General features: G+C 40.5%; 1 protein-coding gene across 1 annotated transcript; it reads left to right on the top strand.

The window, feature by feature from the left end:
- The first annotated feature begins 261 nt into the window (after positions 1 to 261).
- LOC132310005 (uncharacterized) lies at positions 262 to 1,203 on the top strand. The gene has a single exon (XM_059808248.1). The coding sequence runs from the start codon at positions 262 to 264 to the stop codon at positions 1,201 to 1,203; it is 942 nt and encodes a 313-aa protein (XP_059664231.1).
- Positions 1,204 to 21,767: the final 20,564 nt, after the last annotated feature.

The raw sequence follows: 21,767 nt of genomic DNA, 5'->3' as shown, positions 1-21,767 counted from the left end.
CTCTTCACCGTAAGGCAAAAGAAGAGGGAGACATTGTAGGATTTCTTATCAAGATTCAACATGGAAGCCTCAGAAATAGCAGATTGTCATCCCGCGACTGCTATAGAGACATTTAAACTTGCGATGATTCAGGGGACGAAGTTCCACACTTCCTTGGTCAAATATTCTCACCCCGACATGCAGACTCTCAATACCAGGGCCCAAATCTACATTCAGCTTGAGGAAAATATAGCCCACTGAACGCAGCACGCCACCCTCGTGATGGTGGAGAACAAGCCTCGAGAGAGAATTCCAACTTCAAAGATTCAAAAAAGCCAATCTACCTCAACGCCGATCACCCAGGAACCTGAGAAGAAACAAAGGGTAGAGGAAGGATTTACACCTCTTCGAACTACCTTGGCTCGGCTCTTCCAAGAGAATAAGATGAAGTTCACAACCCCGCAGCCAATAAAGCAACCCCTGGAGCAAAGGGACAAAAGCAAGCATTGCGCTTATCACCGAGATTATAGGCATTTAACCAATGATTGCAGATCCCTTAGGCGATATGTGGAGAATATGATCGCCAGAGGTGAGTCGGCGGATTACCTTGTGACCAAGGAGTATGCAAAGCCCCGCGAGGTCTATCCCCGCAAGGTGGAAGGTACGCAAGTAAAAGTCATTCATGTAATACATGGCAGGTCTGAAGATGATCAAGAGTCCGAGAGGGTATATAGATCCAGATTGAGGGTAGCCCACAAGCTCAGAAAGATATCCTCGGTCAATGTTATCACTTCGGGTAGCATCAGTATTGGATTCGGAAATGGCGACCTATCCAGAGTTCAACTCCCCCACGAGGATCCATTGGTCATCAGTCGTTTAGTGGCCAATTGTATGATCAAGAAGGTTTTGATAGATCCAGGAAGTAACGCCAACATCATCACAAAGACGGTCTTTGAGCAGCTAGAGATCCTGTCATCATCTATTCGACCTACCTCCAGCCCGTTGATGGGATTCGATGGCACAAGAGTAAATCCCTTTGGAGTAATAGACTTGTCCGTAACTGCGGCGAAGAGGACTCTAAAGGATAACTTTGTTTTAACAGAGATCCATCCTTCTTATAATCTCATTATGGGAAGAGGCTGGATACACCGGATGAGAGGAGTTCCGTCCACCCTTCACCAGGTGATGCAGTGTTTATCTCTAGACGGGAAAAAAAGTGATTAATTTATGGGGCGATCAAGTCGCTGAGAAGGAATGCTATATGTTGACACAGGCTGAAGCAAAGAAGGTGTCTACTCAGCAGCAGCCAGGTGTGGCTTCCAAAAGTATACCCAAATAGCAATTACAGAACCTTCTGCCCAAGTATCTTAAGGTAGAGGAAGAAGAAAAAATTGCGAAACCCACCAAAGAGACCCTTGAAGCCTTGGAAGTTATCCTCGGCGACCCTCAGAAGGTCACTTATTTAGGCTCCTCCTCCGCGTCCGAAGAAAATTAATTGATGTTATTCAGAGCAATGCAGATGCTTTTGCATGGGATCACTCGGACATGGTAGGAATCGATCATTTAGTTTCCTGCCATAGCCTGAAGGTGGATCCGGGGTTCAAACCGGTTAAGCAGAAACACCGAAGGTTTGCCCCCGAACGCAATCGCATTATAGCTGAAGAAGTGAACAAGTTGTTGCAAGTAGGTTTCATTCGAGAAGTGCAATATCCACAGTGGTTGTCAAACGTGGTGGTCGTACAAAAGAATAATGGAAAGTGAAAGGTTTGTGTAGATTATACCAACCTTAACAAAGCCTGCCCTAAAGATAGCTTCCCTCTGCCCAAGATAGATCAGATGGTTGATGCTACCATCGGCTACGAGAGGCTAACATTCCTTGATGCATACTCGGGATACAATCAAATTCCTATGAACCCTGAAGATGAAGAAAAAACGGCTTTCATTACAGAAAAAAGGACTTATTATTACAGGGTCATGCCCTTTGGACTGAAGAACGCTGGGGCTACTTATCAACGTCTTGTCAATAAGATCTTTGACAATTTATTAGGAAAGACAGTTGAAGCATATATAGATGACATGGTGGTCAAAAGTGTGAAGAATGAAGACCATCCGAAGCACTTCCAGGAAGTTTTCGATACCTTGAAGAAGTACAACATGAAGCTGAATCCATCCAAGTACTCATTTGCGGTATCATCAGGTCAATTCCTCGGCCACATAGTGAATAAAAGAGGAATAGAGGTAAGTCCGGCTCAAGCTAAGGCCCTCATCCAGAATCAGGAACCAAAAAATTGCAGAGAGGTACAAGTTCTTACCGGTCGGATCGCAGCCCTCAGCCGGTTTATATCCTGATTGTCAGATAAGTGCAAACCATTCTTCAATACTATAAGATCTAAGAATAAAAATATATGGGGACCTCAGCAGCAGGAGGCCCTCAATCAGTTGAAAGGTTACATGGCCGAACCACCAGTTCTATCCGCTCCAAAACCCGGGGAGGTTCTTATTATGTATTTGGCAATTTCTAGTATAGCGACAAGTGCAGCATTGATTAGAACGGAAGGAAAGAGGCAATATCCAGTTTTCTACACAAGTAAGACAATGATAGATGCGGAGACACGGTATAGCAAAGCAGAGAAAATCATCTTAGCCTTGGTTTATGCCAAGAGAAAGCTTTGGCATTATTTTGAATCTCACAGCATTGTGGTACTCACTAACTATCCTATACGGGGTATACTCTCTAAACCCAATCTATCTGGGAGAATTACCAAATTGGCTATCGAGCTCAGGTCCTTCGACATAACTTATGAACCGAAGGTGTCGCACAAAGGACAAGCCGTAGTAGACTTTCTTCTAGAATATGAAGACACTCCCGAAGAGCCGGAACCCCTTGAACCACAGTGGGAGCTTCGGATCGATGGCTCCTCGAATCAAGCCAGGGGTAGGGGTTGTTATGTCAACACCCGAAGGCACCAAGTTGCAGCAGTTTATTTGCTTGAAATTCCCTGCTACGAACAATGAGGCCGAATATGAGGCGTTACTTACTGGTCTTCGATTGGTCAGCAGCCTTTAGGTACGTTGTTTAAAGATTTTTAGTGACTCACAGCTTGTTATAAATCAAGTGACAGGTCAGTACTGTAATACCCCTAATTTTAAAAGGATAGTCTCGGCATTTATTTTTTATTTTTATTGTATTTTTGCGTGATTATTTGGTTTAATTATTTTATTTAATTGTTTACCTATGTGACATGTATTTAATTGGTATTTATTTATTTGTTTAATTGCATTTTTTTTATTTAATTGATTATTTGCTTGCTGGAATGTTTGAATTAATTGTGATTTTATTTAGTTGTTATTTTAATTGGTTTTGGTTTTGGTTTTGTTTGAATTGATTAATTGAGTATTTTTCATTTTTATGTTAATGGGTTGTTTTTAAATTGACTTAATTTAATTTATTTTATTTTATTGGTTTAATTTAAATGTTTAAGTTTTTCACGGTGTAATTATTTTATTTATCTAAATTTAGGGTTTTAGGATTTATCGTTGGCCGACTTATAGTCAGAGTTGGAATAGGATTTGGTAAATTGAAGCCTATATATACATGTACATACTGGGGTTTAGGGTTTTAGAAAACATAAAGCTACGTCTGTATCACCAAGGGCTGCTAAGAAACAGAGTGTGAACTTAGGGAATTGGCAGAGCAGTTCAAGGAAGACTACATAAACTGTGGAATTAGAGTTTCAAAGTCTGAAACTCAAGGCAAGTCTTGTTCTTCTCTATCTCCCTAATCTGTGTTCTGTGCATGGTTAGGAAGACTCCAGGGATTAAACTAAGGCTTAATTACAACTTTTATGCATATTTAATCAATGTTTAACTTCATGGAATTGAACCTGTTCTTCATTGTTTCAGAAAGATAGTAAATAAACTGTAGTTTTGTAATTTGGCTTCGTTGTGTAGTATTTTGTTTTCAATTCTAATTTGATGATATATCATTGTTTCACAATCGATCTGGAACTGAATTAGGCCTTAAAACATGCACTAAAAATTTCTACAAGAACTGGTACTCACAGAAAATAGAGAAGACGACGAAGCGGACGAAGCTGCTAAGGGGAAAAGGGAGCAGGCTCTTATAACCCCTTAGAGCCAGCTCCTAGAAGGTAGAGCCGGCTCTAGGATGTTGTGGAGCCGGCTCTAATGAGCCTAGAGCCGGCTCTGAAGAAAAGAAGAGCAGGCTCTTTTAATTTCTAAATCCTGCTCTCTCTTAAAAGGTCCAGAAACTGTTTTTTTGTGGTTCGTTTGGCTGAAATTGAATTTTCTGGAACTGTTTGAAGCTACTAAATGTTGTAAATATGTGTTTGAGACTTATAATAATGTTAAGAAGCAAGTTCACATTCAGTTATTGAGGATTGGAATTAATTTAAGATTAAATAGAGGGCTCGTAGGTGAATGGTTAAATATATAGATTACGCTGCTTACTGTTTTAGCAATTGGTTTTATTGCATGATCTTAAATTATGAATCATATTGTTAGTTGTGTTAAGAGCATATGACTGTTAAAATATATGTGTTCTTAGCTGGAATTAACTAATGTTTACAAACTAACATACAACGCATCAGTTATGGTATTATATGGAGAAATAAATTGTATAATCTTGATTTGTCAATTTAAAGGATTGGAACTGGGATTCTAAAATTGTTATTGGAGGCACAATTTGGTTATACACATGTTAAACTATATTTATGCAAATTTTGGAGTGTGGTTGGTGTAATACCCCTAATTTTAAAAAAGATATTCCTGGTATTTAATGGTATTTAATTTATTATTTAAGTGCATTTTATTTGATTATGTGTCATTATTTTTTTTATTAGATGTTTAATTGTTTTCTTTTGTGGTGATTTAATTTATTTAAATGATATTTATTTTTAGTTATTTGATTGGAATTACTTGTTAGTGTTTTAATTATTTAAGTGGCATTAATGGTTTAAGTGTAATTGGTTTAGTTATTTGATTGGAATTACTTGTTAGTGTTTTAATTATTTAATTGGCATTAATGGTTTAAGTGTAATTGGTTTAATTATTCTATGTGTGTCTTATTTTATGTGTGTCTTATTTGGGTTTAATTGGGTTTACTAATTATTATTTTGTTCAATTAGATTATTTGTTAAGTATTTAATGGTGAATAGGGTAATTAGGTAAATACATCTAACTAGGGTTTTAATTACAGTATAAATTAGGATTTTATATTATAACCGTCGTAGGTTTCTACGTTAATTAGATGGGCCGGTTAGGATTGTGAGTTAGACTTAAATGAACCTAGGGTTTAGGAAAACTCTATAAGTATAAGGTAGACGTCTGTGTAGGGTTTTTTTTTAAACAAAGCACACGTTTTGTGGAAGTGGAGAAGGAAAAACGCAGTTTTTCACATTCTGCCAAGGTTTGATCAAAGCTCCGATCCCACTTCGTCCGTGGTCCGATTGAGCTGAATTTTGGAGGAGAGGTTCACGACTCAGTGACGCACAATCTGAACGGTGGAGATCAGAGTTTGACCTCGGGAACAGTGATTCGTACTCATGAACAGTAACTGGGTCGCACAGGTTTTTTCCATTCTGCCCAGATTTCATTAAACATCCGATCCCGCTTTGTCCATGGTCCGATCGAGCTGAATTTTGGAGGAGAGGTTCATGACTCAGTGACGCACAATCTGAACGGTAGAGATCAGAGTTTGACCTCGGGAACAGTGATTCGTACTCGTGAACAGTAACTGGGTCGCACAGGTTTTTTCCATTCTGCCCAGATTTCATCAAACATCCGATCCCGCTTCGTCCGTGGTCCGATCGAGCTGAAATTTGGAGGATAGGTTCATGACTCAGTGTCACACAATCTGAACGGTAAAGATCAGATTTTGAGTTCGGGAATAGTGTTTCGTACCCGTGAACAGTAACCAGGTTTTGGAACTCGTCGGGATTTTTTAAGAAGACGACGTTGAAACTTTGAACAAAAGTTTCCGAGGCAAGATTCTATCCTTACTCTTTCCCTTAGGCTTCATACTCTTTGCACTCTTAAATGATTTCAGGATTAATGAAGATTAAACCAAACTAAAATGATATTTGTTTCGCTATGAAACTGGTAGTTACAGTAGTGTTGTATGCTTGTTCAACCTAGACTAAGCATGTTTGTGGATGCATTGTGGTTCTGTGGTTCACGTTTTCCCTTACCACTGCTAGTATAAATTATTGGAAGGATGGGTCTAGATGATAGCTATCTTAACTTCTGTAATAGCAACTGTTGGAACTTAAATACTAGGAGGATTTGAGTTTAACACTAGATCGGTTTTGTGGAACACTATAATTTGAGCATGTCTACATACATACTGTGAATATTGTTTTGATGCTTACATTATCACAGTTAGTATCAACTGTGGAGGTTAGGATTTTGTGATACATACCCTACATATCTGTATGTCATTTGTAAGGTGTTAAATGGAAGTTTTAATTAATTCTGTCTTTCTATCAGACTAAAGGGAACAACTTAAATTGGGCATGTATATGTTGTTGTTGTGACCCTGTTTATCAATGCTTATTTTATCACTGCTAACATTGAATGTTGGATATTGGAATTTAGTTGATATATACTTGATTTATTGGTATTATTGACTACTGGAGGATTGGAAAGTAGGCACCGGTATGGGACGGTGGCATACTAAGGATGGGTTTGGTTTTTAAAACAATATCATTACCCACCTACTTGGAATAAGGATGGGATTAACTAAAAGTTAAGTCCCGTGGATTTGTATTGTCATGGCAACTACTTGTTGAGCGGCAATACCAGGGATTTTGGATGGATTTTATATATGTACTGTTATGGTGCCTCGGTATGAGCTTGAGCCTCAGGACCGATGGCTAGGGAGCGTATATGCATCGGGATGTGTAGCTGGCTACGATGGTTGGAGGTGTACTCTGTTTAGGTATAGGTACATATGCCCACTTCGTGTGCGTTTTAGCATGTTACCTCTATTCAGGTTGAGACCGGCCTGTAGTCCAGTGAGAGTCCTTTAGTGTGACTATATATATATATTTACGGACTATTAGCTATTGTTGAATTGTTTAGGATGTACATGCGTATCGGGCCTCTGGTTTGATTGTAGTAGTATAGAACTTGCGCGTGGGCCTGACCCACTTTTATTTTTTAAGTACACGACAGTTCCAGGCTTAGACGTGTTCGTGCTGAGCAGAGGTCTCTATTCACTCTTCCGACGATGTAGGGCTCTCTCTATAATTTTATTTCTGAACGTTTGTTACAGTTGTTCTATCTTCCGTTTGGATGTTTAATAGGGGTCCACTAGAGATGGATTCCCAAGTTGTAAACTGATGGAGTTTTGGAGTTTGGGTTTGATGGATTTTAATAATTATAATATTTTGCGAATTCTAGTTTTAGTTCCTTCCAGCTTTAATTTCATTTCTTAATTTATTTTGTATCCGTGTTCATTATAAAATATTAATTGTTTGATATTCCATCGGGTTTAGGCCTGGGCTTGATCAACCCGTGTCTCGGATCCGAAGGGTATCTCAGTTGGTTAGTATCTGACACTGTTTTCGTCAAACTACGCTAACTGGAGGAGCTAAGTGTACAGTCTTTTATTTTTATAAAGAACTGCAATGGGATATCTAAATGTTGTATTGGAGGCATAAATTGGTTTCTATACACGCTAAACTATATTTATGCTTATTCTGGGATGTGGTTAATAAATAGATATACTGTGTTATTAACTATGTAAACTGGAGGATGGTATGCACCAGTATGGGACGGTGTCATACTAGGTACAAATTAGTTCAGACACTAAGCCTACCTAAATTTGGATTAAGGTATGAATTAATCATAAAGGTTAAGTCCATCACTTACATGTGTCATATCAATTGTGAATTGAATGACCTACTATGGTTTCAGGATGGATTGATTATACATATATCAGACCACTACACAGATGGATGGTATATTGTATTAGGAGGAGTTCGGACTTTATATATATATTATACGGTGCCGTGGAATGAGCTTGAGTCTCATGACCATGGTTAGGGCGCGTATATCGCCCAGGATGGATAACTGGACATAGGTGTTGTTCCCTGGTAGGTCTAGGTACTCATGCCCACCCTAGGGTGCGTATTCGTATGTTGCCTTCTATTCAGGCTGAGACAAACCTACTGGACTAGCGAACGTCCTATAGTGTGTACTATATACATATATAGACTACTCTAGATATTGTTGAGTCTTCCTAGGATGTATCTGCGTATCGGATTACTGTTTGGATTGTAGTAGATCAGGACTTGCATGTGGGCCTGACCCACTTCTTTATTTTTCAGGTGCTCGTCAGTTCCAGGGTTAGAGTTTGGACGTGCAGAGCAGATACAGCTAGTCACTCCTCCGATTATGTAGGAATTTTCTCTATGTTAGCTTTGGATTTTATTTTTATGATTTCAGTATCGTTTGGAGAATTTAAATAAGGGGTCTAATGGATGGATTCCCGAGTTGTAAACTTATGGAGTTTTGGATTATCAGGTTTTAAGTATTTAATTATAAAGGATTGTATTTCTAGATTCTTTCAGCTTATTATTATTTTTATTTCGTATTTCATCTTGTATTCTGTGTTCGGTTACATATTAATTGTTTGACATCCCTCGGGTTTGGGCCTGGGCTTGATCAACCCATGTCTCAGATCCGAGGGGTATCACAAGTACCACCCCAAAGAGGAAAGAATGAAGGCATATAAAGAAACTGTGGAGAATGTTACACGGGGATTTGATCAAATCAAATTCTGTCAGGTACCTCGTGTTGAGAATGCTGAAGCAGATCAATTGGCCACAGCAGCGTCATCCTCAAATGAAAATCTGACTCAGATTGTGCCGATTGACGTCTTGGACGAACCCAGCATTAACCCTCGGCAAGAAGTAATGGTGATTCCAGTTATTCCTCAAAAATCATGCTAGATTGATTCATTGGAAGCCTACCTCAAGTATGAAATTCTTCCAAACCAGAAGCCTGAAACACGGAAGCTCCGACTCACCGCAGCAAAATATGCCATCATTAACAACCATTTATACCGGAAGTCATTTTCAGGTCCTTACCTGAAATGTTTAAGCCCTACTGAGGCTCTTGTGGTGTTGAAACAAATCCATGATGGAGATTGCGGCAACCATTCTGGGGGTAGATCCCTTGCACATAAAGTTCTAACTCGAGGCTACTTCTGGCCGTACTTGGCCCGGAATGCAGAAGAGTATACTCGGAGATGTGACAAATATCAACGCCACGGTCCAATGAAGCATCAATCTGCTGAAGATTTGCATGCAATGGCAAATCCATGGTCATTCGCACAAAGGGGGATTGATATGGTGAGCCCTTTACCCAAAACCGTGGAGCAAAAGGAGTACGTGCTACTGGCTACAGATTACTTTACTAAATGGGTTGAAGCCGAGGCTTACTCAAGTGTGACCCATGAGCAGGTAAAAAGTTTCTTTGGAACAACATCATTTGCCGGTTTGGGGTTCCGAAAGTCATCATGATGGACAATGGTAAGAACATCGACAATAAAAGTACAAGAAAATTCTTCGCTGAGCATGGAATTGTACAAAAGCTAGCTGCAGTCAATCATCCACAAGGGAATGGACAGGTTGAAATAACTAACCGAACCATTTTCAGTTGTCTAAAGAAGAAGATGGAGAAACTCAAAACAAAATGGTACGAGAATCTCCCTCAGGTGCTTTGGGCGTACTAAACCACTCCACGGCGGCCGACGGGGGAAAATCCCTTTGCCATGGCTTATGGATCCGAAGCTGTGATCCCAACCGAAGCGGCAGTTCCAACCCTTCAGACATTCTTGTTGCTTGAGGGAAACAATAGTCAGCAGTTCCAACCCTTCAGACATTCTTGTTGCTTGAGGGAAACAATAGTCAGCAGCTCGAACATAGTCTCGATCTCTTGAACGAAAAAAGGGATGCTGCAGCATTAGGCTTGCTTCATATCAGCAACAGCTGCGCAACAGTTATAACAAACGCGTCAGATTCAGGAGCTTTGTGGTAGGCGATTGGGTTCTGAAGCAAGAGACAGCTCTTTTAAAGAAACTGGAACCTGATTGGACCGGACCTTACAGGGTTACCGAAGTAGTGGGGAATGGAGTATATCGTTTGGCTGAAGCTGACGGATGTCCCATTGCGCGTCTTTGGAATGCAATACACCTTAAAAGGTATTTCCATTAGATAAGTTTGTCAATTTTGTTAAGAATTCTTTACAAATAAGGCTGCGTATGCTCACAGTCAGCCAAGCTTTTCTTTATTTTGCTTCTATCATATTAAGTACAATTTTACTCCATTTGTTTCTTTCCATAAAAATGGGGGCCATACCACTCTATGATTATGCAACTTTGCGTCGCATTATGCAATTTTTATACAAAGAAATTTTTATTTGAAAAAAAAAAAAAAAAAAAACATGAGTTATGGCCTATGGTTAAAATTCTCTGTCCCACATAGATAAAAAAGAATGAGTTACATTCTGTTATATATGGGAATATTCAAATAGTTGATTGCGGTGTAAGGAGGGCCCACTGGTATTAAAGGCTGTCAAGCTCAATACCAGAGGCATTCCTTACACCAACCTTTTTGACAAAATTTAGTTTATGTCCCACATCGGATAAAAATAGAAAAGAAATGTGGTTAATATATGCGTAGTCCATTACATTTGGTTGCCAAAAAGGGAGTATCAATGGAGGAAAGTCTTCAAAGTAAACAAATAGGAAACTTCCCAGCCACTGTTACTCGCTTTCTTGGCCTATTATCATTTTTGAGTCCTCGGCCTCATGATAAGTTGTTTGAAAAAGAAAAAAGAATATGTATGTATATGCAAACTTCTCCTCAGGCTCAACGCCGAGGAGGAACCTACTCGCCTCGGACCCTAAGTGTCTGGATCAGCCAACCTCCCCTCAGGTTCAGCGCCGGGGAGTAATTTATTCGCCTCGGACCCTAAGTGTCCGGCTCAGCAAACCTCCCCTCAGGCTCAGCGCTGGGGAGTAATTTATTCGCCTCGGACCCTAAGTGTCCAGCACGGCAAACCTCCCCTCAGGTTCAGTGCCGGGGAGTAATTTATTCGCTTCGGATCTTAAGTGTCCGGCACGGCAAACCTCCCCTCAGGCTCAGAGCCGGGGAGTAATTTATTCGCCTCGGACCCTAAGTGTCCAGCACGGCAAACCTCCCCTCAGGCTCAGCGCTGGGGAGTAATTTATTCTCATCAGACCCTAAGTGTCCAGCTCGGCAAACCTCCTCTTCGGCTCAGCGCCGGGGAGTAATTTATTCGCCTCGGACCCTAAGTGTCCGGCTCGGCAAACCTCCCCTCAGGCTCAGCCCCGGGGAGTAATTTACTCGCCTCGGACCCTAAGTGTCCGGCTCAACAAACCTTACTCTCACGCTCATATTCACTGATTCTAAGTTCGGTAATATAAGCCACGAGATTGTCCCACATCGAAAAATTGCAAGAGGAAACAAGTATAAATATACTTGCGTCACACAAATCCATTTTAAGAAGGGTTCCCTTGACGGTTAAATCACCGAAGGAAAAAAACAATCCTTTATTATCAGATAAACCGTTAGAGGAGATCTCTTCTTCACATCTTATTTATTTTGCTTCGGACTAGAACAGATAAGGAACCCTCAGGCAGGGTACTTCCTTTAAAAATAAAAATAAAAAATCTATCATCCAACAAAGTGTGTACAATATCAAAAGCATACATGCATACTCAGTCGAAGCAGAATAGAAGTGACACAGCTTAAAAAACAGGGTTATATCATTCATGTTTATCATTCCCAATGTTGTTCCATTACAAAAGAAAAAAAGAAAACTCGATCCTACTTCCTCTTCGGATCAAACGGGGCAGATTCAAAAGCATCTACCACAGCTGGACTTGCGGGTGGAGGATTTGATGGGCCAGTCGCAGGAGTGGAGACACTTGGAGCTAAAGAGACCTCAGGATGAGCTTTCACCATCTCAGCGAAAAGAACTTCAGCTTCCTGAGCCTTCGGACCCTCATCATAAGGGAAAAACACTCCCATATGAGCATCAAAGGCCTCGGGATCTGTTATTTTTTCCCCTGAACCTTGGTTGAAGCCGGACCTGAAGGCCTTGGCGCTAGATAAGCGCACCAAACTGGAGTAACGATCTTACATCTGCCTCCCTGCAATGATGCAGGTGCTAAGGGCATCATTCAAACGCTAGACTTCAGCCTCCAGCGATTCCACTTTTGCATCAGAAACAGCCAGACGTTTCTTATAAACATCCCTAGCCTCATATGCAATTTATGCATTTGTAATGGCATGGGATGCCTTCTTCTCAGAATTGCTGAGGTCTTTCTCCAGCTTCTGAATGGAGAGAGATTGAGCCTCAGCAGTGGCACAAAGAGCCATGGTGTGATACAGGCCCTGCGTTATCAAGATAGAGACAGTAACAATGTAAGAAAATTGGTGAGATAATTATAACAATGGAAAAGAAAGGAGCAAACCTCTATGGCTCGAATAAGGGCAGATGGGAATAGTTGTTCAAATCCCATTCTGCCGATAATTTCTTCATCCTTAGGGAGCCACATTCCTCGAGCAACAGCCAGCGCTGCAGATGGGTCAGTGATAATAGAATCACCAACATGGAGGATGGACTTGTCAGCCCTCGAGAAAGAAGGAGTCCAAGGTGCCCCAGCCTCAGCGAGGACGTAAGCGCTGACCTCATCTTCAGGGTTAATCTCTTCAGCTTTCTTCCCTTTACTTTTTCAGTTGGAAGCACTCTTGGGTTTCGTGGTTGAAGAAGAGTTCAGCCTCGTCTTTTTGTTCAAGGGGACTTTGTCAATCTCCTTCTCCTGTTCGTTTGAGCGCAATATAGTTAGTGGGGCACTCTCTGCAACCTTCCTCTTCAAGGCTTCAACCCTTTGTTTTTCTTCCTTAGTCATGGGGAAGCTGTCAAATGATGGAAGTGAAAGGTCCATGAGATCAGCGGCTATAGCTCTGGAAGCAACTGCTTTGAGATTTGCAGAGGTAAGCAAGTTCTCAACCAAAGGAGGGTCTTTTCAAACCTGCCCTTCAAGGAAGGAAAGCCTCTTCTTTGCAGCTGAAGAAAGAAATGTCACTGAAAAAACACCAAGAAACTCATAAATATATCGAAAGAATAAGACTCGGCATGGGAAACAGCCAGAACAATCTTCATGAAGAAATGGGAGATGTTCTATACCTAACTTCCCGAACTTGTGAGGGATTGGGAGTTTGCTCGATTGGGGCATGGCCCATCTCCCTTTAATAATTATCATCCTCTCTTTCCATTTTCTCTCAGAAGTAGGGAGGTCTATACATATCCTTTAGTGTAAGGGGGAGGTGAAAAAGAAACGACCAGGTTCGGTCCCGTGCTTAGAAATGGAATAAGTAATCAGAAAGTCAGCCAAAGTCAGGTCAAGACTCTCCAGCCATCGGCGAATGAGAAGTGCCGAGATTACTCGAAGGAAGTTAGGGTTTACTTGCAGGGGTGCAATCCCCAATTTGTTGAAGACTAAGTGATAGAAAGAATGAAGGGGGAACCTAAGAGCGTTGAGATACCCAACAGAGAGGAGTAACTCGTCTTCTCCGACGCCCTCGCCGGCGCAAAAATCAGCGCCTTTGGGGTATTCTGCAATTTCTACCCCCTCGGGAATCTCAAATTCTTCCATTACGGATTCAATGGAGAATGGGATACGACGAATAAATAAAATTGCATTCCTTTCTTCCTTAATGAAGATATTGTCTGACCCAGAGTTGGATGTTTCAGCCTAGATTGGGGAAGTATCCGGCTGATTAACCGAGTCATTTGCAGGCTTAGGAAAGTTCGAAACCTTAGGAGGGGGAACCCTAATGAGATTAGGGGAAGACGAAGGCGTGGACTCAGAATCTATGATCTCTATACGCTCAGGAGTGGTTGAAGTACTCATAATATTAGAATAAGGGAAAGAAGAACTAACCTGGAGATATGAGAGAATAAAGAACGCAGTAGACAGAACGAGCACACTGAGAACAAAAGCGAATCTTGAAGAAGCCCTTGAGTCAGAATAACAATAGACGCAAGTGGAAACGCCTCGTGCGAAAATGGCAACTACACGACTTCAATTCCCCTTTAATTAGGAGCCGTAACGCAATTAAAGTGGAATTGGGGGCAAAGTGTGGAAGGAAAAATTTCCCTCCAATAAGAATGAAACACGTCACCATTATACAAATCTGCATTTAGGATATCTCATTAGCCCATCCGGATCAAGCCCAAGTTACGTTGTGCTTTAACCCATTATCATGTATGTTGGGCCTCCAAAACCAGGCAAGAGTATCGATTAACCCAACATCACCGCTGTTGAAGTTTTAATTCATTAGTCAAGTCACTTACGCCAAACCATATCCGGCCCAAGTATAATTAAATATGGCTCAGTCTTATTAAGCAAAGGAGTCAACCCAGAAGGAAAGTCTTTATACAAAGCAAATCCTACGTAGGAAATATAATACAATGGAAAGAATTCTATTTGTAAAGAAACTCATGTAAGGGAAGAATTGGGGGACAAGCAACGAGAGTCATACTATAATTCTACCAACTTTTTGTGTATAAATAGAGACCTAGACCTCCAATAAAGGGGCGAGCAATTCAATTCTTCTATAGACACTGTTCTTGTTTATTTTTATTATTTGTTGAGTGTATTGTATTATTCTCTCTCAATTGTAATTGGTTAAGCGAAATTTTGCACCTACAGTCATATTATTGTATATGTGTCTATATCATATCATACCCGTGTTATATTCCTTTGAAATTTGGCGTATTATCGTATCTATGTTTATATCATATCGTACTCGTATGTCCTGTTTGTATTTGACAACCATTTGTGGCACCTATCTAATAATGTTGCTGCTATTTATTAGCTGGAATACAAATTATGCAATAAATGTTTTTAGCGACATGTTAAATGGGTCAGTCTATATAATGTGTCACTAACCCAGCCCTAACTTGATTCGAGTATAAAATGAGCTTAGTGTCACGCCCCTCCTATGGAGATTACGCCACGCAGGCGCTGAGTAGAACGCTGCATGGCGAGTAGAGTTTCTAGAGTCTTCTAGAGTAGTCTAGAGTTGTGTGGAAGATTCTGGATATGTGTAGAATATTGTAGAATTGTGTGGAAGGTTCTAGAGTTGTATGGAGTATTATGGAGAATTCTAGAATGTTGTAGATACTTATAGTTATATATGGCAAATTCTAGAGAATCAATCTCCACCATCGGTTAGAATGCATCCTAGCCGTCCATTAGGGATGGGGATACCTATAAATAGGAGTAGGACTTCATTTTGTAGCCAACAAGTCCTAGAGCGAGTCTTGAGAGCCTTGTAGAGAGTTTGAGAGCTAGCTTTGTACAAAGCATTCTTTGAAGTAATAGAAGTGTTCTTTCCTTGCCAACTTGAGTGCTTTAGTATGTGTGAGTGTGCAAGCCAAGTGAGGAGAAGGTGAGGGCCACTATAACACTAGTAAGCACACGAAGGGAGTGCGTTGGATAAGGTGTGTACGGTAGTTAGGCTGACCAAGTACTTGCGAAAGTAGAAGCAACGTCTTGGTGCCGCACGGGAGTAGCTAGAATGGTACTAAAACTTTAAACCCGTGACAGTTGGTATCAGAGCAGGTTCGTCAAATGAGCTTTGTTGAAGTAGACATGGCTAGCGAAAGAGACCACCATGTCCATGTCTTGGAGTAGAGCTTGAAGGAGAAGCTCGTCACACAATTGGTCTACACGGAGACTAAGTTCAATAGGCTCAAGAGAAAGATGGCGGAGCTCTACAAGTTGATTGACAGCATCGCCAACAAGGCACGAGAGAAGGAAAGGGACTTGCATGATCTAGTAGACGACTTGCGCGTGGAGATTATCGAGTGCAAGAAGGAGTTCTCCTAGGCACGCGAAGTCATGGTGAAGCCAAGAAAGAAGAAGGCACCAGAGCCCAAGGAGTATGATGGGGCAAGGAATACGCGCCAGATTGACAACTTCTTCTAGCACATGGAGCGGTACTTCAAGTGTATGAAGATCTAAGATGATGAGGAGAAGGTGCAAATAGGCACCATGTACCTCACGGACACCGTTATTCTATGGTGGAGGCAGCGCTTCATCGGTAAGGGCGCAAGAGCGATTGACACATGGAAGGAGTTCAAGAGGCAACTTAAGAGGCAATTCTACCCCGAATGCGTCGAGGATTTCGCTATGATCAACCTAAGGCGCATGAAGCAGAAGGGCAGCATAAGGGAGTATGCGAACGAGTACTCCAACTTGATGTGGAGATCCCAGAGATGCCGGAGCGGCAACGCGTGTGCTTATTCATTGATGGGTTGCAGTCTTGGGTGGCCACAGAGCTGAGAAGGAGGGAGCCTAGAGACTTGGCATCCACAATGACTATAGCGGAGCGCCTTGAAGACTTTAGGCGCAATGACAAAAGGGCCACGTCTCCTAGAAAGGACCACGGCAAAGGTGGGGGAGACTGGGGTTTCAAGAAATGGGGCTCGCCCAAGTCCAGTGATTATGAACACAGCAATAAGGAGAAATGTCCACACCATGACAAGAGTAAGGACTATGGAGAGAGGTCCAAGGTTAGTGACAAAGGAGAGCACCACGACAAGGGCAAGGGGGAGCTGAAGTGCTACTTATGCAATGAGCCGCACATATTGCAACACTGCCCCAATAAGAAGACCATGAGCGCCTTTGAGGATAAGGGCAAGGGAAAGATGGACGATGCTGGCAGCAATGAAGACAAGTGCATGGGGGCTATGCAGATGCTGAGTAGCATGGCGCATGACACCAAGAAAAAGGGCAAGGCGAAGAAGGTAACCAGGGTGCACTATGTGGATGCGCAAGTTAATGGCAAAGCCGTGCAAGCGTTAGTGGATACGGGCGCCACATATAACTTCATTACCCCAAAGGAGGTGCAACGACTTGGCTTGGAGATGCACAAAACGGAGGGCTGAATCAAAGCCGTCAACTTCGAGGAGGCATGCGTGAGCAAAGTGTGCAAGGAGGTGGAGCCATGCATGCAAAGGTGGAAGGGCAAGGCCGACTTCCAGGTTGCAGAGATGGACGACTACGACATGGTGCTGGGGCTGGAGTTCATGGACAAGAACAACGTCGCGCGACTACCATGCCTTAGTGCATTGATGATACTTGGAGGCGAGGAAGACAAGGCCGCATACATGGTGCCGCTCGTAGGCAGGAAGGAAAGTTCAAAGGTGGCAGTCAACACGATGACGCTCGTGAGGACCTCACACTTCCCGAAGGGCGCACGCACGTTTGGGCCAAGGACATATGCGCAAGTACTAATGACCTGCGAGAAGCTGGGTGAGTTGAAGAAACTGTGACGAGGGCGTCACGGAAATGGGTGGGGGAGAATGTCACGCCCCGTCTATAAAGGTTACGCCACGTAGGCGCTGAGTAGGACACTGCATGGCAACTGCATGGCGAGTGGAGTTTCTAGAATCTTCCGGAGTAGTCTAGAGTTGTGTGGAAGATTCTAGATATGTGTAGAATATTGTAGAGTTGTGTGGAAGGTTCTAAAGTTCTCCAGAGTTGTGTGGAGTAGTATGGAGAGTTCTAGAATGTTGTAGATACTTATAGTTATATATGAAAGTGTGAAGAAGGTGGAAGAAGATTCTAGAGAATCGATCTCCACCATCGGTTAGAATGCATCATAGCCATCCATTAGGGATGGGGATGCCTATAAATAGGAGTAGGACTTTATTTTGTAGCCAACAAGTCCTAGAGTGAGTCTTGAGAGCCTTATAGAGAGTTTGAGAGCTAGCCTTGTATAAAGCATTCTTTGAAGTAATAGAAGTGTTCTTTTCTTGCAAACTTAAGTGCCTTAATGTGTATGAGTGTGCAAGCCAAGTGAGGAGAGGGCGAGGGCCACTACAACACTAGTAAGTGCACGAGAGGAGTGCGTTGGCTAAGGTGTGCACGCTAGTTAGGCTGACCAAGTACTTGTGAGAGTAGAAGCAACATCTTGGTGCCGCACGGGAGTAGCTAGAGTGGTGCTGAAACTCTAAGCCCGTGACATTAGGCTTAGCCCAGCCCATAAACTATTTGTAATGGTTGTGATTTTTAAGCTGTAAGCTTATAGAGTTTATCTTGACTCAAAAGAAAAAAAAAAATAATGAATTTAGAAACATCAACTCATTGATCTAATTATATTTGGATGTAGCTTTTGGCATTTAAACATGTATATCAATTAAAAGGAGAAATCATACAATCACAATATAACCATTGAAATTATATGTTCTGCTTCAAATCCTCACATTCAGCAATCAAATAAGTAACTATGTTTCTTTTTTGTGGAGTTCTAAGCCAGAGAAGATTCCGGACAAACCGAAAAAAAGGAAAGAAATATCCTCAAGGACCATCACAAGTGACTCCACATTGGGTTGAAGGCGCTGCACCAACTGACAATTCCCTTCAACTACCACCGATTAATTTGTTGGCCCAAATGATTCCTCAAAATCATGCCTCCACCGCATGTCAAAGCTATGGAGTTGAATACAGTGTCAAAGTTGAGCTTCATAAAAACCTTCTATAAGGGCGGACCACACCTTGGAAGGAGCTTGAGATATTCACATTCACAGGCTCCAAACTCTTTTATTTATATGATATTTGTATAATTGTATATTGTGATTTGTGATTTGTGCCTACCACTAAAGCATAAATTAGTTTTTCTATATAAAGTATTGTTATTGTAATAATAATGTGATATTATTTTTGTAAAACAATTATTAACTATCAATAATGTAGTATATAGCAAAACGACTAATTATCTTGTAAAAAATCTGCTATATGGAAAATGTGCAAAAAATACTTTTAAAAAAGTTATCCATCTTTTGAACCATTTGGCACCTATTAAATAGATCCGTTAAAAAAGAGCCCTTGGTGAGCTCATCTATATTTAAATATCCAAAAGTGCTTTTTTTATGTGACAAGAATGCACCTACCAATTTTGTATATATTTGAATATTAAATGGGCCGTTTGGGTGTGTTTCAAGACTTGTCCAAGTAAACAGCTCTCTCTATAATGTCTCAATTTTTTCTCTCTCTAAAATATCTGCCCATATATATATGTCTAATTTTTGTTATATCTCTCAATAAATTTTTTTCCCTCTCTAAAAATTCTCTGTGGCTGTCAATGTTATCTCAATAATTTTGCTTTTTCTATCTAAAAATTTTGTTGCTGCCAATATTGCCACTATAATTTTATATTTATAAATTTCTCTCTAAGGTAAGACTAATTTAATAATTTTAGCATCACAATTATGATTTGTCTGTGGAGGAATAATCTAACTCACACAATCCTTCTTAACAGGTGTCGCTCTCATACTCCGCGCGCTCAAATTCTTACTATTTATGATTTAATTTTGTCGCTATCGCACTCCTGCTTTATGTGGCTTAGAGGGTTAGAATGACTTATTGATCATTAATTATTTACTCTTTATTCTTTACGTTGAATAATAATAAAAATAATAAACTCTAGGACGGGCGTCACGGGCATAACGGAAAGCCAACAAAATACAAAACCAGGAGGGAGGAAATTTACGGCGATTTCGTTACTTGCCAAAAATGTATTGAGTTATTCACCACGCGATTAAATTCGATCAACGGCCAGAATGGAACCATCAACCTATAAATATCCTAGTGACAACAACGCTCTTCTCAGAAATTTTAGGGTTTTGCTCCAAAAGGCTTGTTATAATCGGATGGTCTCACTCTATATTGATATATGTATTGTTGTGTGTATGTATATGTATAAATATATGTTGTTTTTGTTTTTGTTTTAGGGTTTTGAATTGGGGGTGACGATTATGATGATTTGGAGCGAACTATTCCGTGTTCGTAAAGTCCAATGATAAATCGTCGCAGAGTAAACCCTCTTTGAGTCTGAGCAGTTGAGACTCCCTTCAATGGGAGTATCCTGCATTCAAAGGGAGGTGTTCTCATATCCTATCGCCTTGGGGAGCAGACTTTCTGCAATTACCTCCTGGGATTTGCCATGGGAATTACATTTATATATATATATATATTTATATTTATATGCTCGCTCAAACTTATATACTATTTTACCTCGATATTTGATATATCATATTTTTATTTGTTGCCCCTTGATGTTATCAATTAATTGAAATACTATCCTGCTGGTTGACATTTTTTTTACATTATACCAACATAAGATTGTATATGTTCTATTATATATTCACGTATGTATAAATTTAGATACCCAAAAGAAATCTCTATTATATTTTCAAAGTTCTTTAAAACTGATATTTTTTTGTTTATGGTTTGCAGTATGGCTATGTTTTCAAGATTTTTATTGATTAGGGAATTAACAGGATTGGGTAATTTGATTATCAAAAGTTTTGAATATGTCTAAAATATACCAATTTAAGTTTAGAGTCACACTAATTCAATTGGAGCAAGGCACCGTAGAACTTGACACATTGTAGAACTTGACACATTGTACAATCTGAATCCAAGAAGACAATAGAAAATGTCCTTTCCACAAATGCAAACAAATATTGCCTTTTTGCAGCGAAGACAAAATTATAATAAATTTATACATGTGAAAGCTCATGAAAAATCCTAAACCTATCCAACTTAATGAGTCACACAAAAATCATATTTACGATATCCAACATAACTTGGAACTTTCAGCTTCGCCCAATAGGCAATAGTTAGGATCCTCTGCTCTGCTATTACCACCATTGTCACTCCAATTTATATATATAATACAAAAACACCGGAATCAATAGAATTGACACATAACATGCAAAAGAAAATTAATATGGTTTGCGATAGATCTTTACTTAAGAAATTTTTTGAAACCTTTGTGAAGCTTAAGCCTCCGAAATCAAGGATAAAATTGACCCGAATTAACGATACATGCTAAATGAACTATCAACTTCAAGGTCTGAAAGCATCGTGAAACCAATTGATCTCATCGAGTAGCAAGAGTTGTGGTTTGTAAATTTAGCCCTAATACTGTGGAAAGAACGAAGAGAGAGGGCGGCTGATGAGTGACCTAATTTTGAGGCCCTTTCAAATTGGCCCATGTCCTAAAATGGCCTGAATAGATCACCAAAACAAACTCTGATGGAGCTTTCTATTGCGTCACTGGAGACTTGATTTGTCCTAGCTATCAGTTTTGGCAATTCTGGATTTGTTTAGGGTTGGGCTATCCTCATTGTACTGGCTGTGTATGGGCCTTAATTAGACTTGTAGTTGTCCCATTTATTTTGGGCTTCTTTGGGTCTTGAGCATTTTGTTAAAAACTTGTAGTGTAAGAAGGGCCAAAATTTGTTTCCCTCTAATTTTGGAGGCCCTGGGCGACCGCCTTGGGAAGGCCCGCCCTTAAGTACAAATAATCAATAGACAATAGTGAGATGACATCATGAGTATATATGTCCTTTAAATTGGTTATAGTATTGCCCTTTTTAAAATTATATTTATGTTTCCAATCTAAAAAAATCGAATAAATTTTCCATTTGCCCTAAACATTAATAGGTGCTATAATTTGTGTTAATAGATTAGAGAGTGAAAAGATGGAAGTGATCTTCTTTTTTGAGTCCTTAATTTGTGTTCGTGAGTCGTGTTTATGTCGATTTAAGAATATTATACTGAATTAGTAAATTCAAACACAGCTCATTTAATAATCGTGTTAAGAATCCTCAACACTAACACAACCCGTTTATTAAACAGGTAAAAGTGT

This window comes from Cornus florida, unplaced genomic scaffold, assembly GCF_030987335.1.
Source record: "Cornus florida cultivar Cherokee Brave unplaced genomic scaffold, ASM3098733v1 CherokeeBrave_3.0.0_Hap2_Chr05, whole genome shotgun sequence".
Classification (NCBI taxonomy): domain Eukaryota; kingdom Viridiplantae; phylum Streptophyta; class Magnoliopsida; order Cornales; family Cornaceae; genus Cornus; species Cornus florida.
Note: the sequence above shows the minus strand (reverse complement) of the source record. Positions and strands in the feature narration are given on the sequence as shown.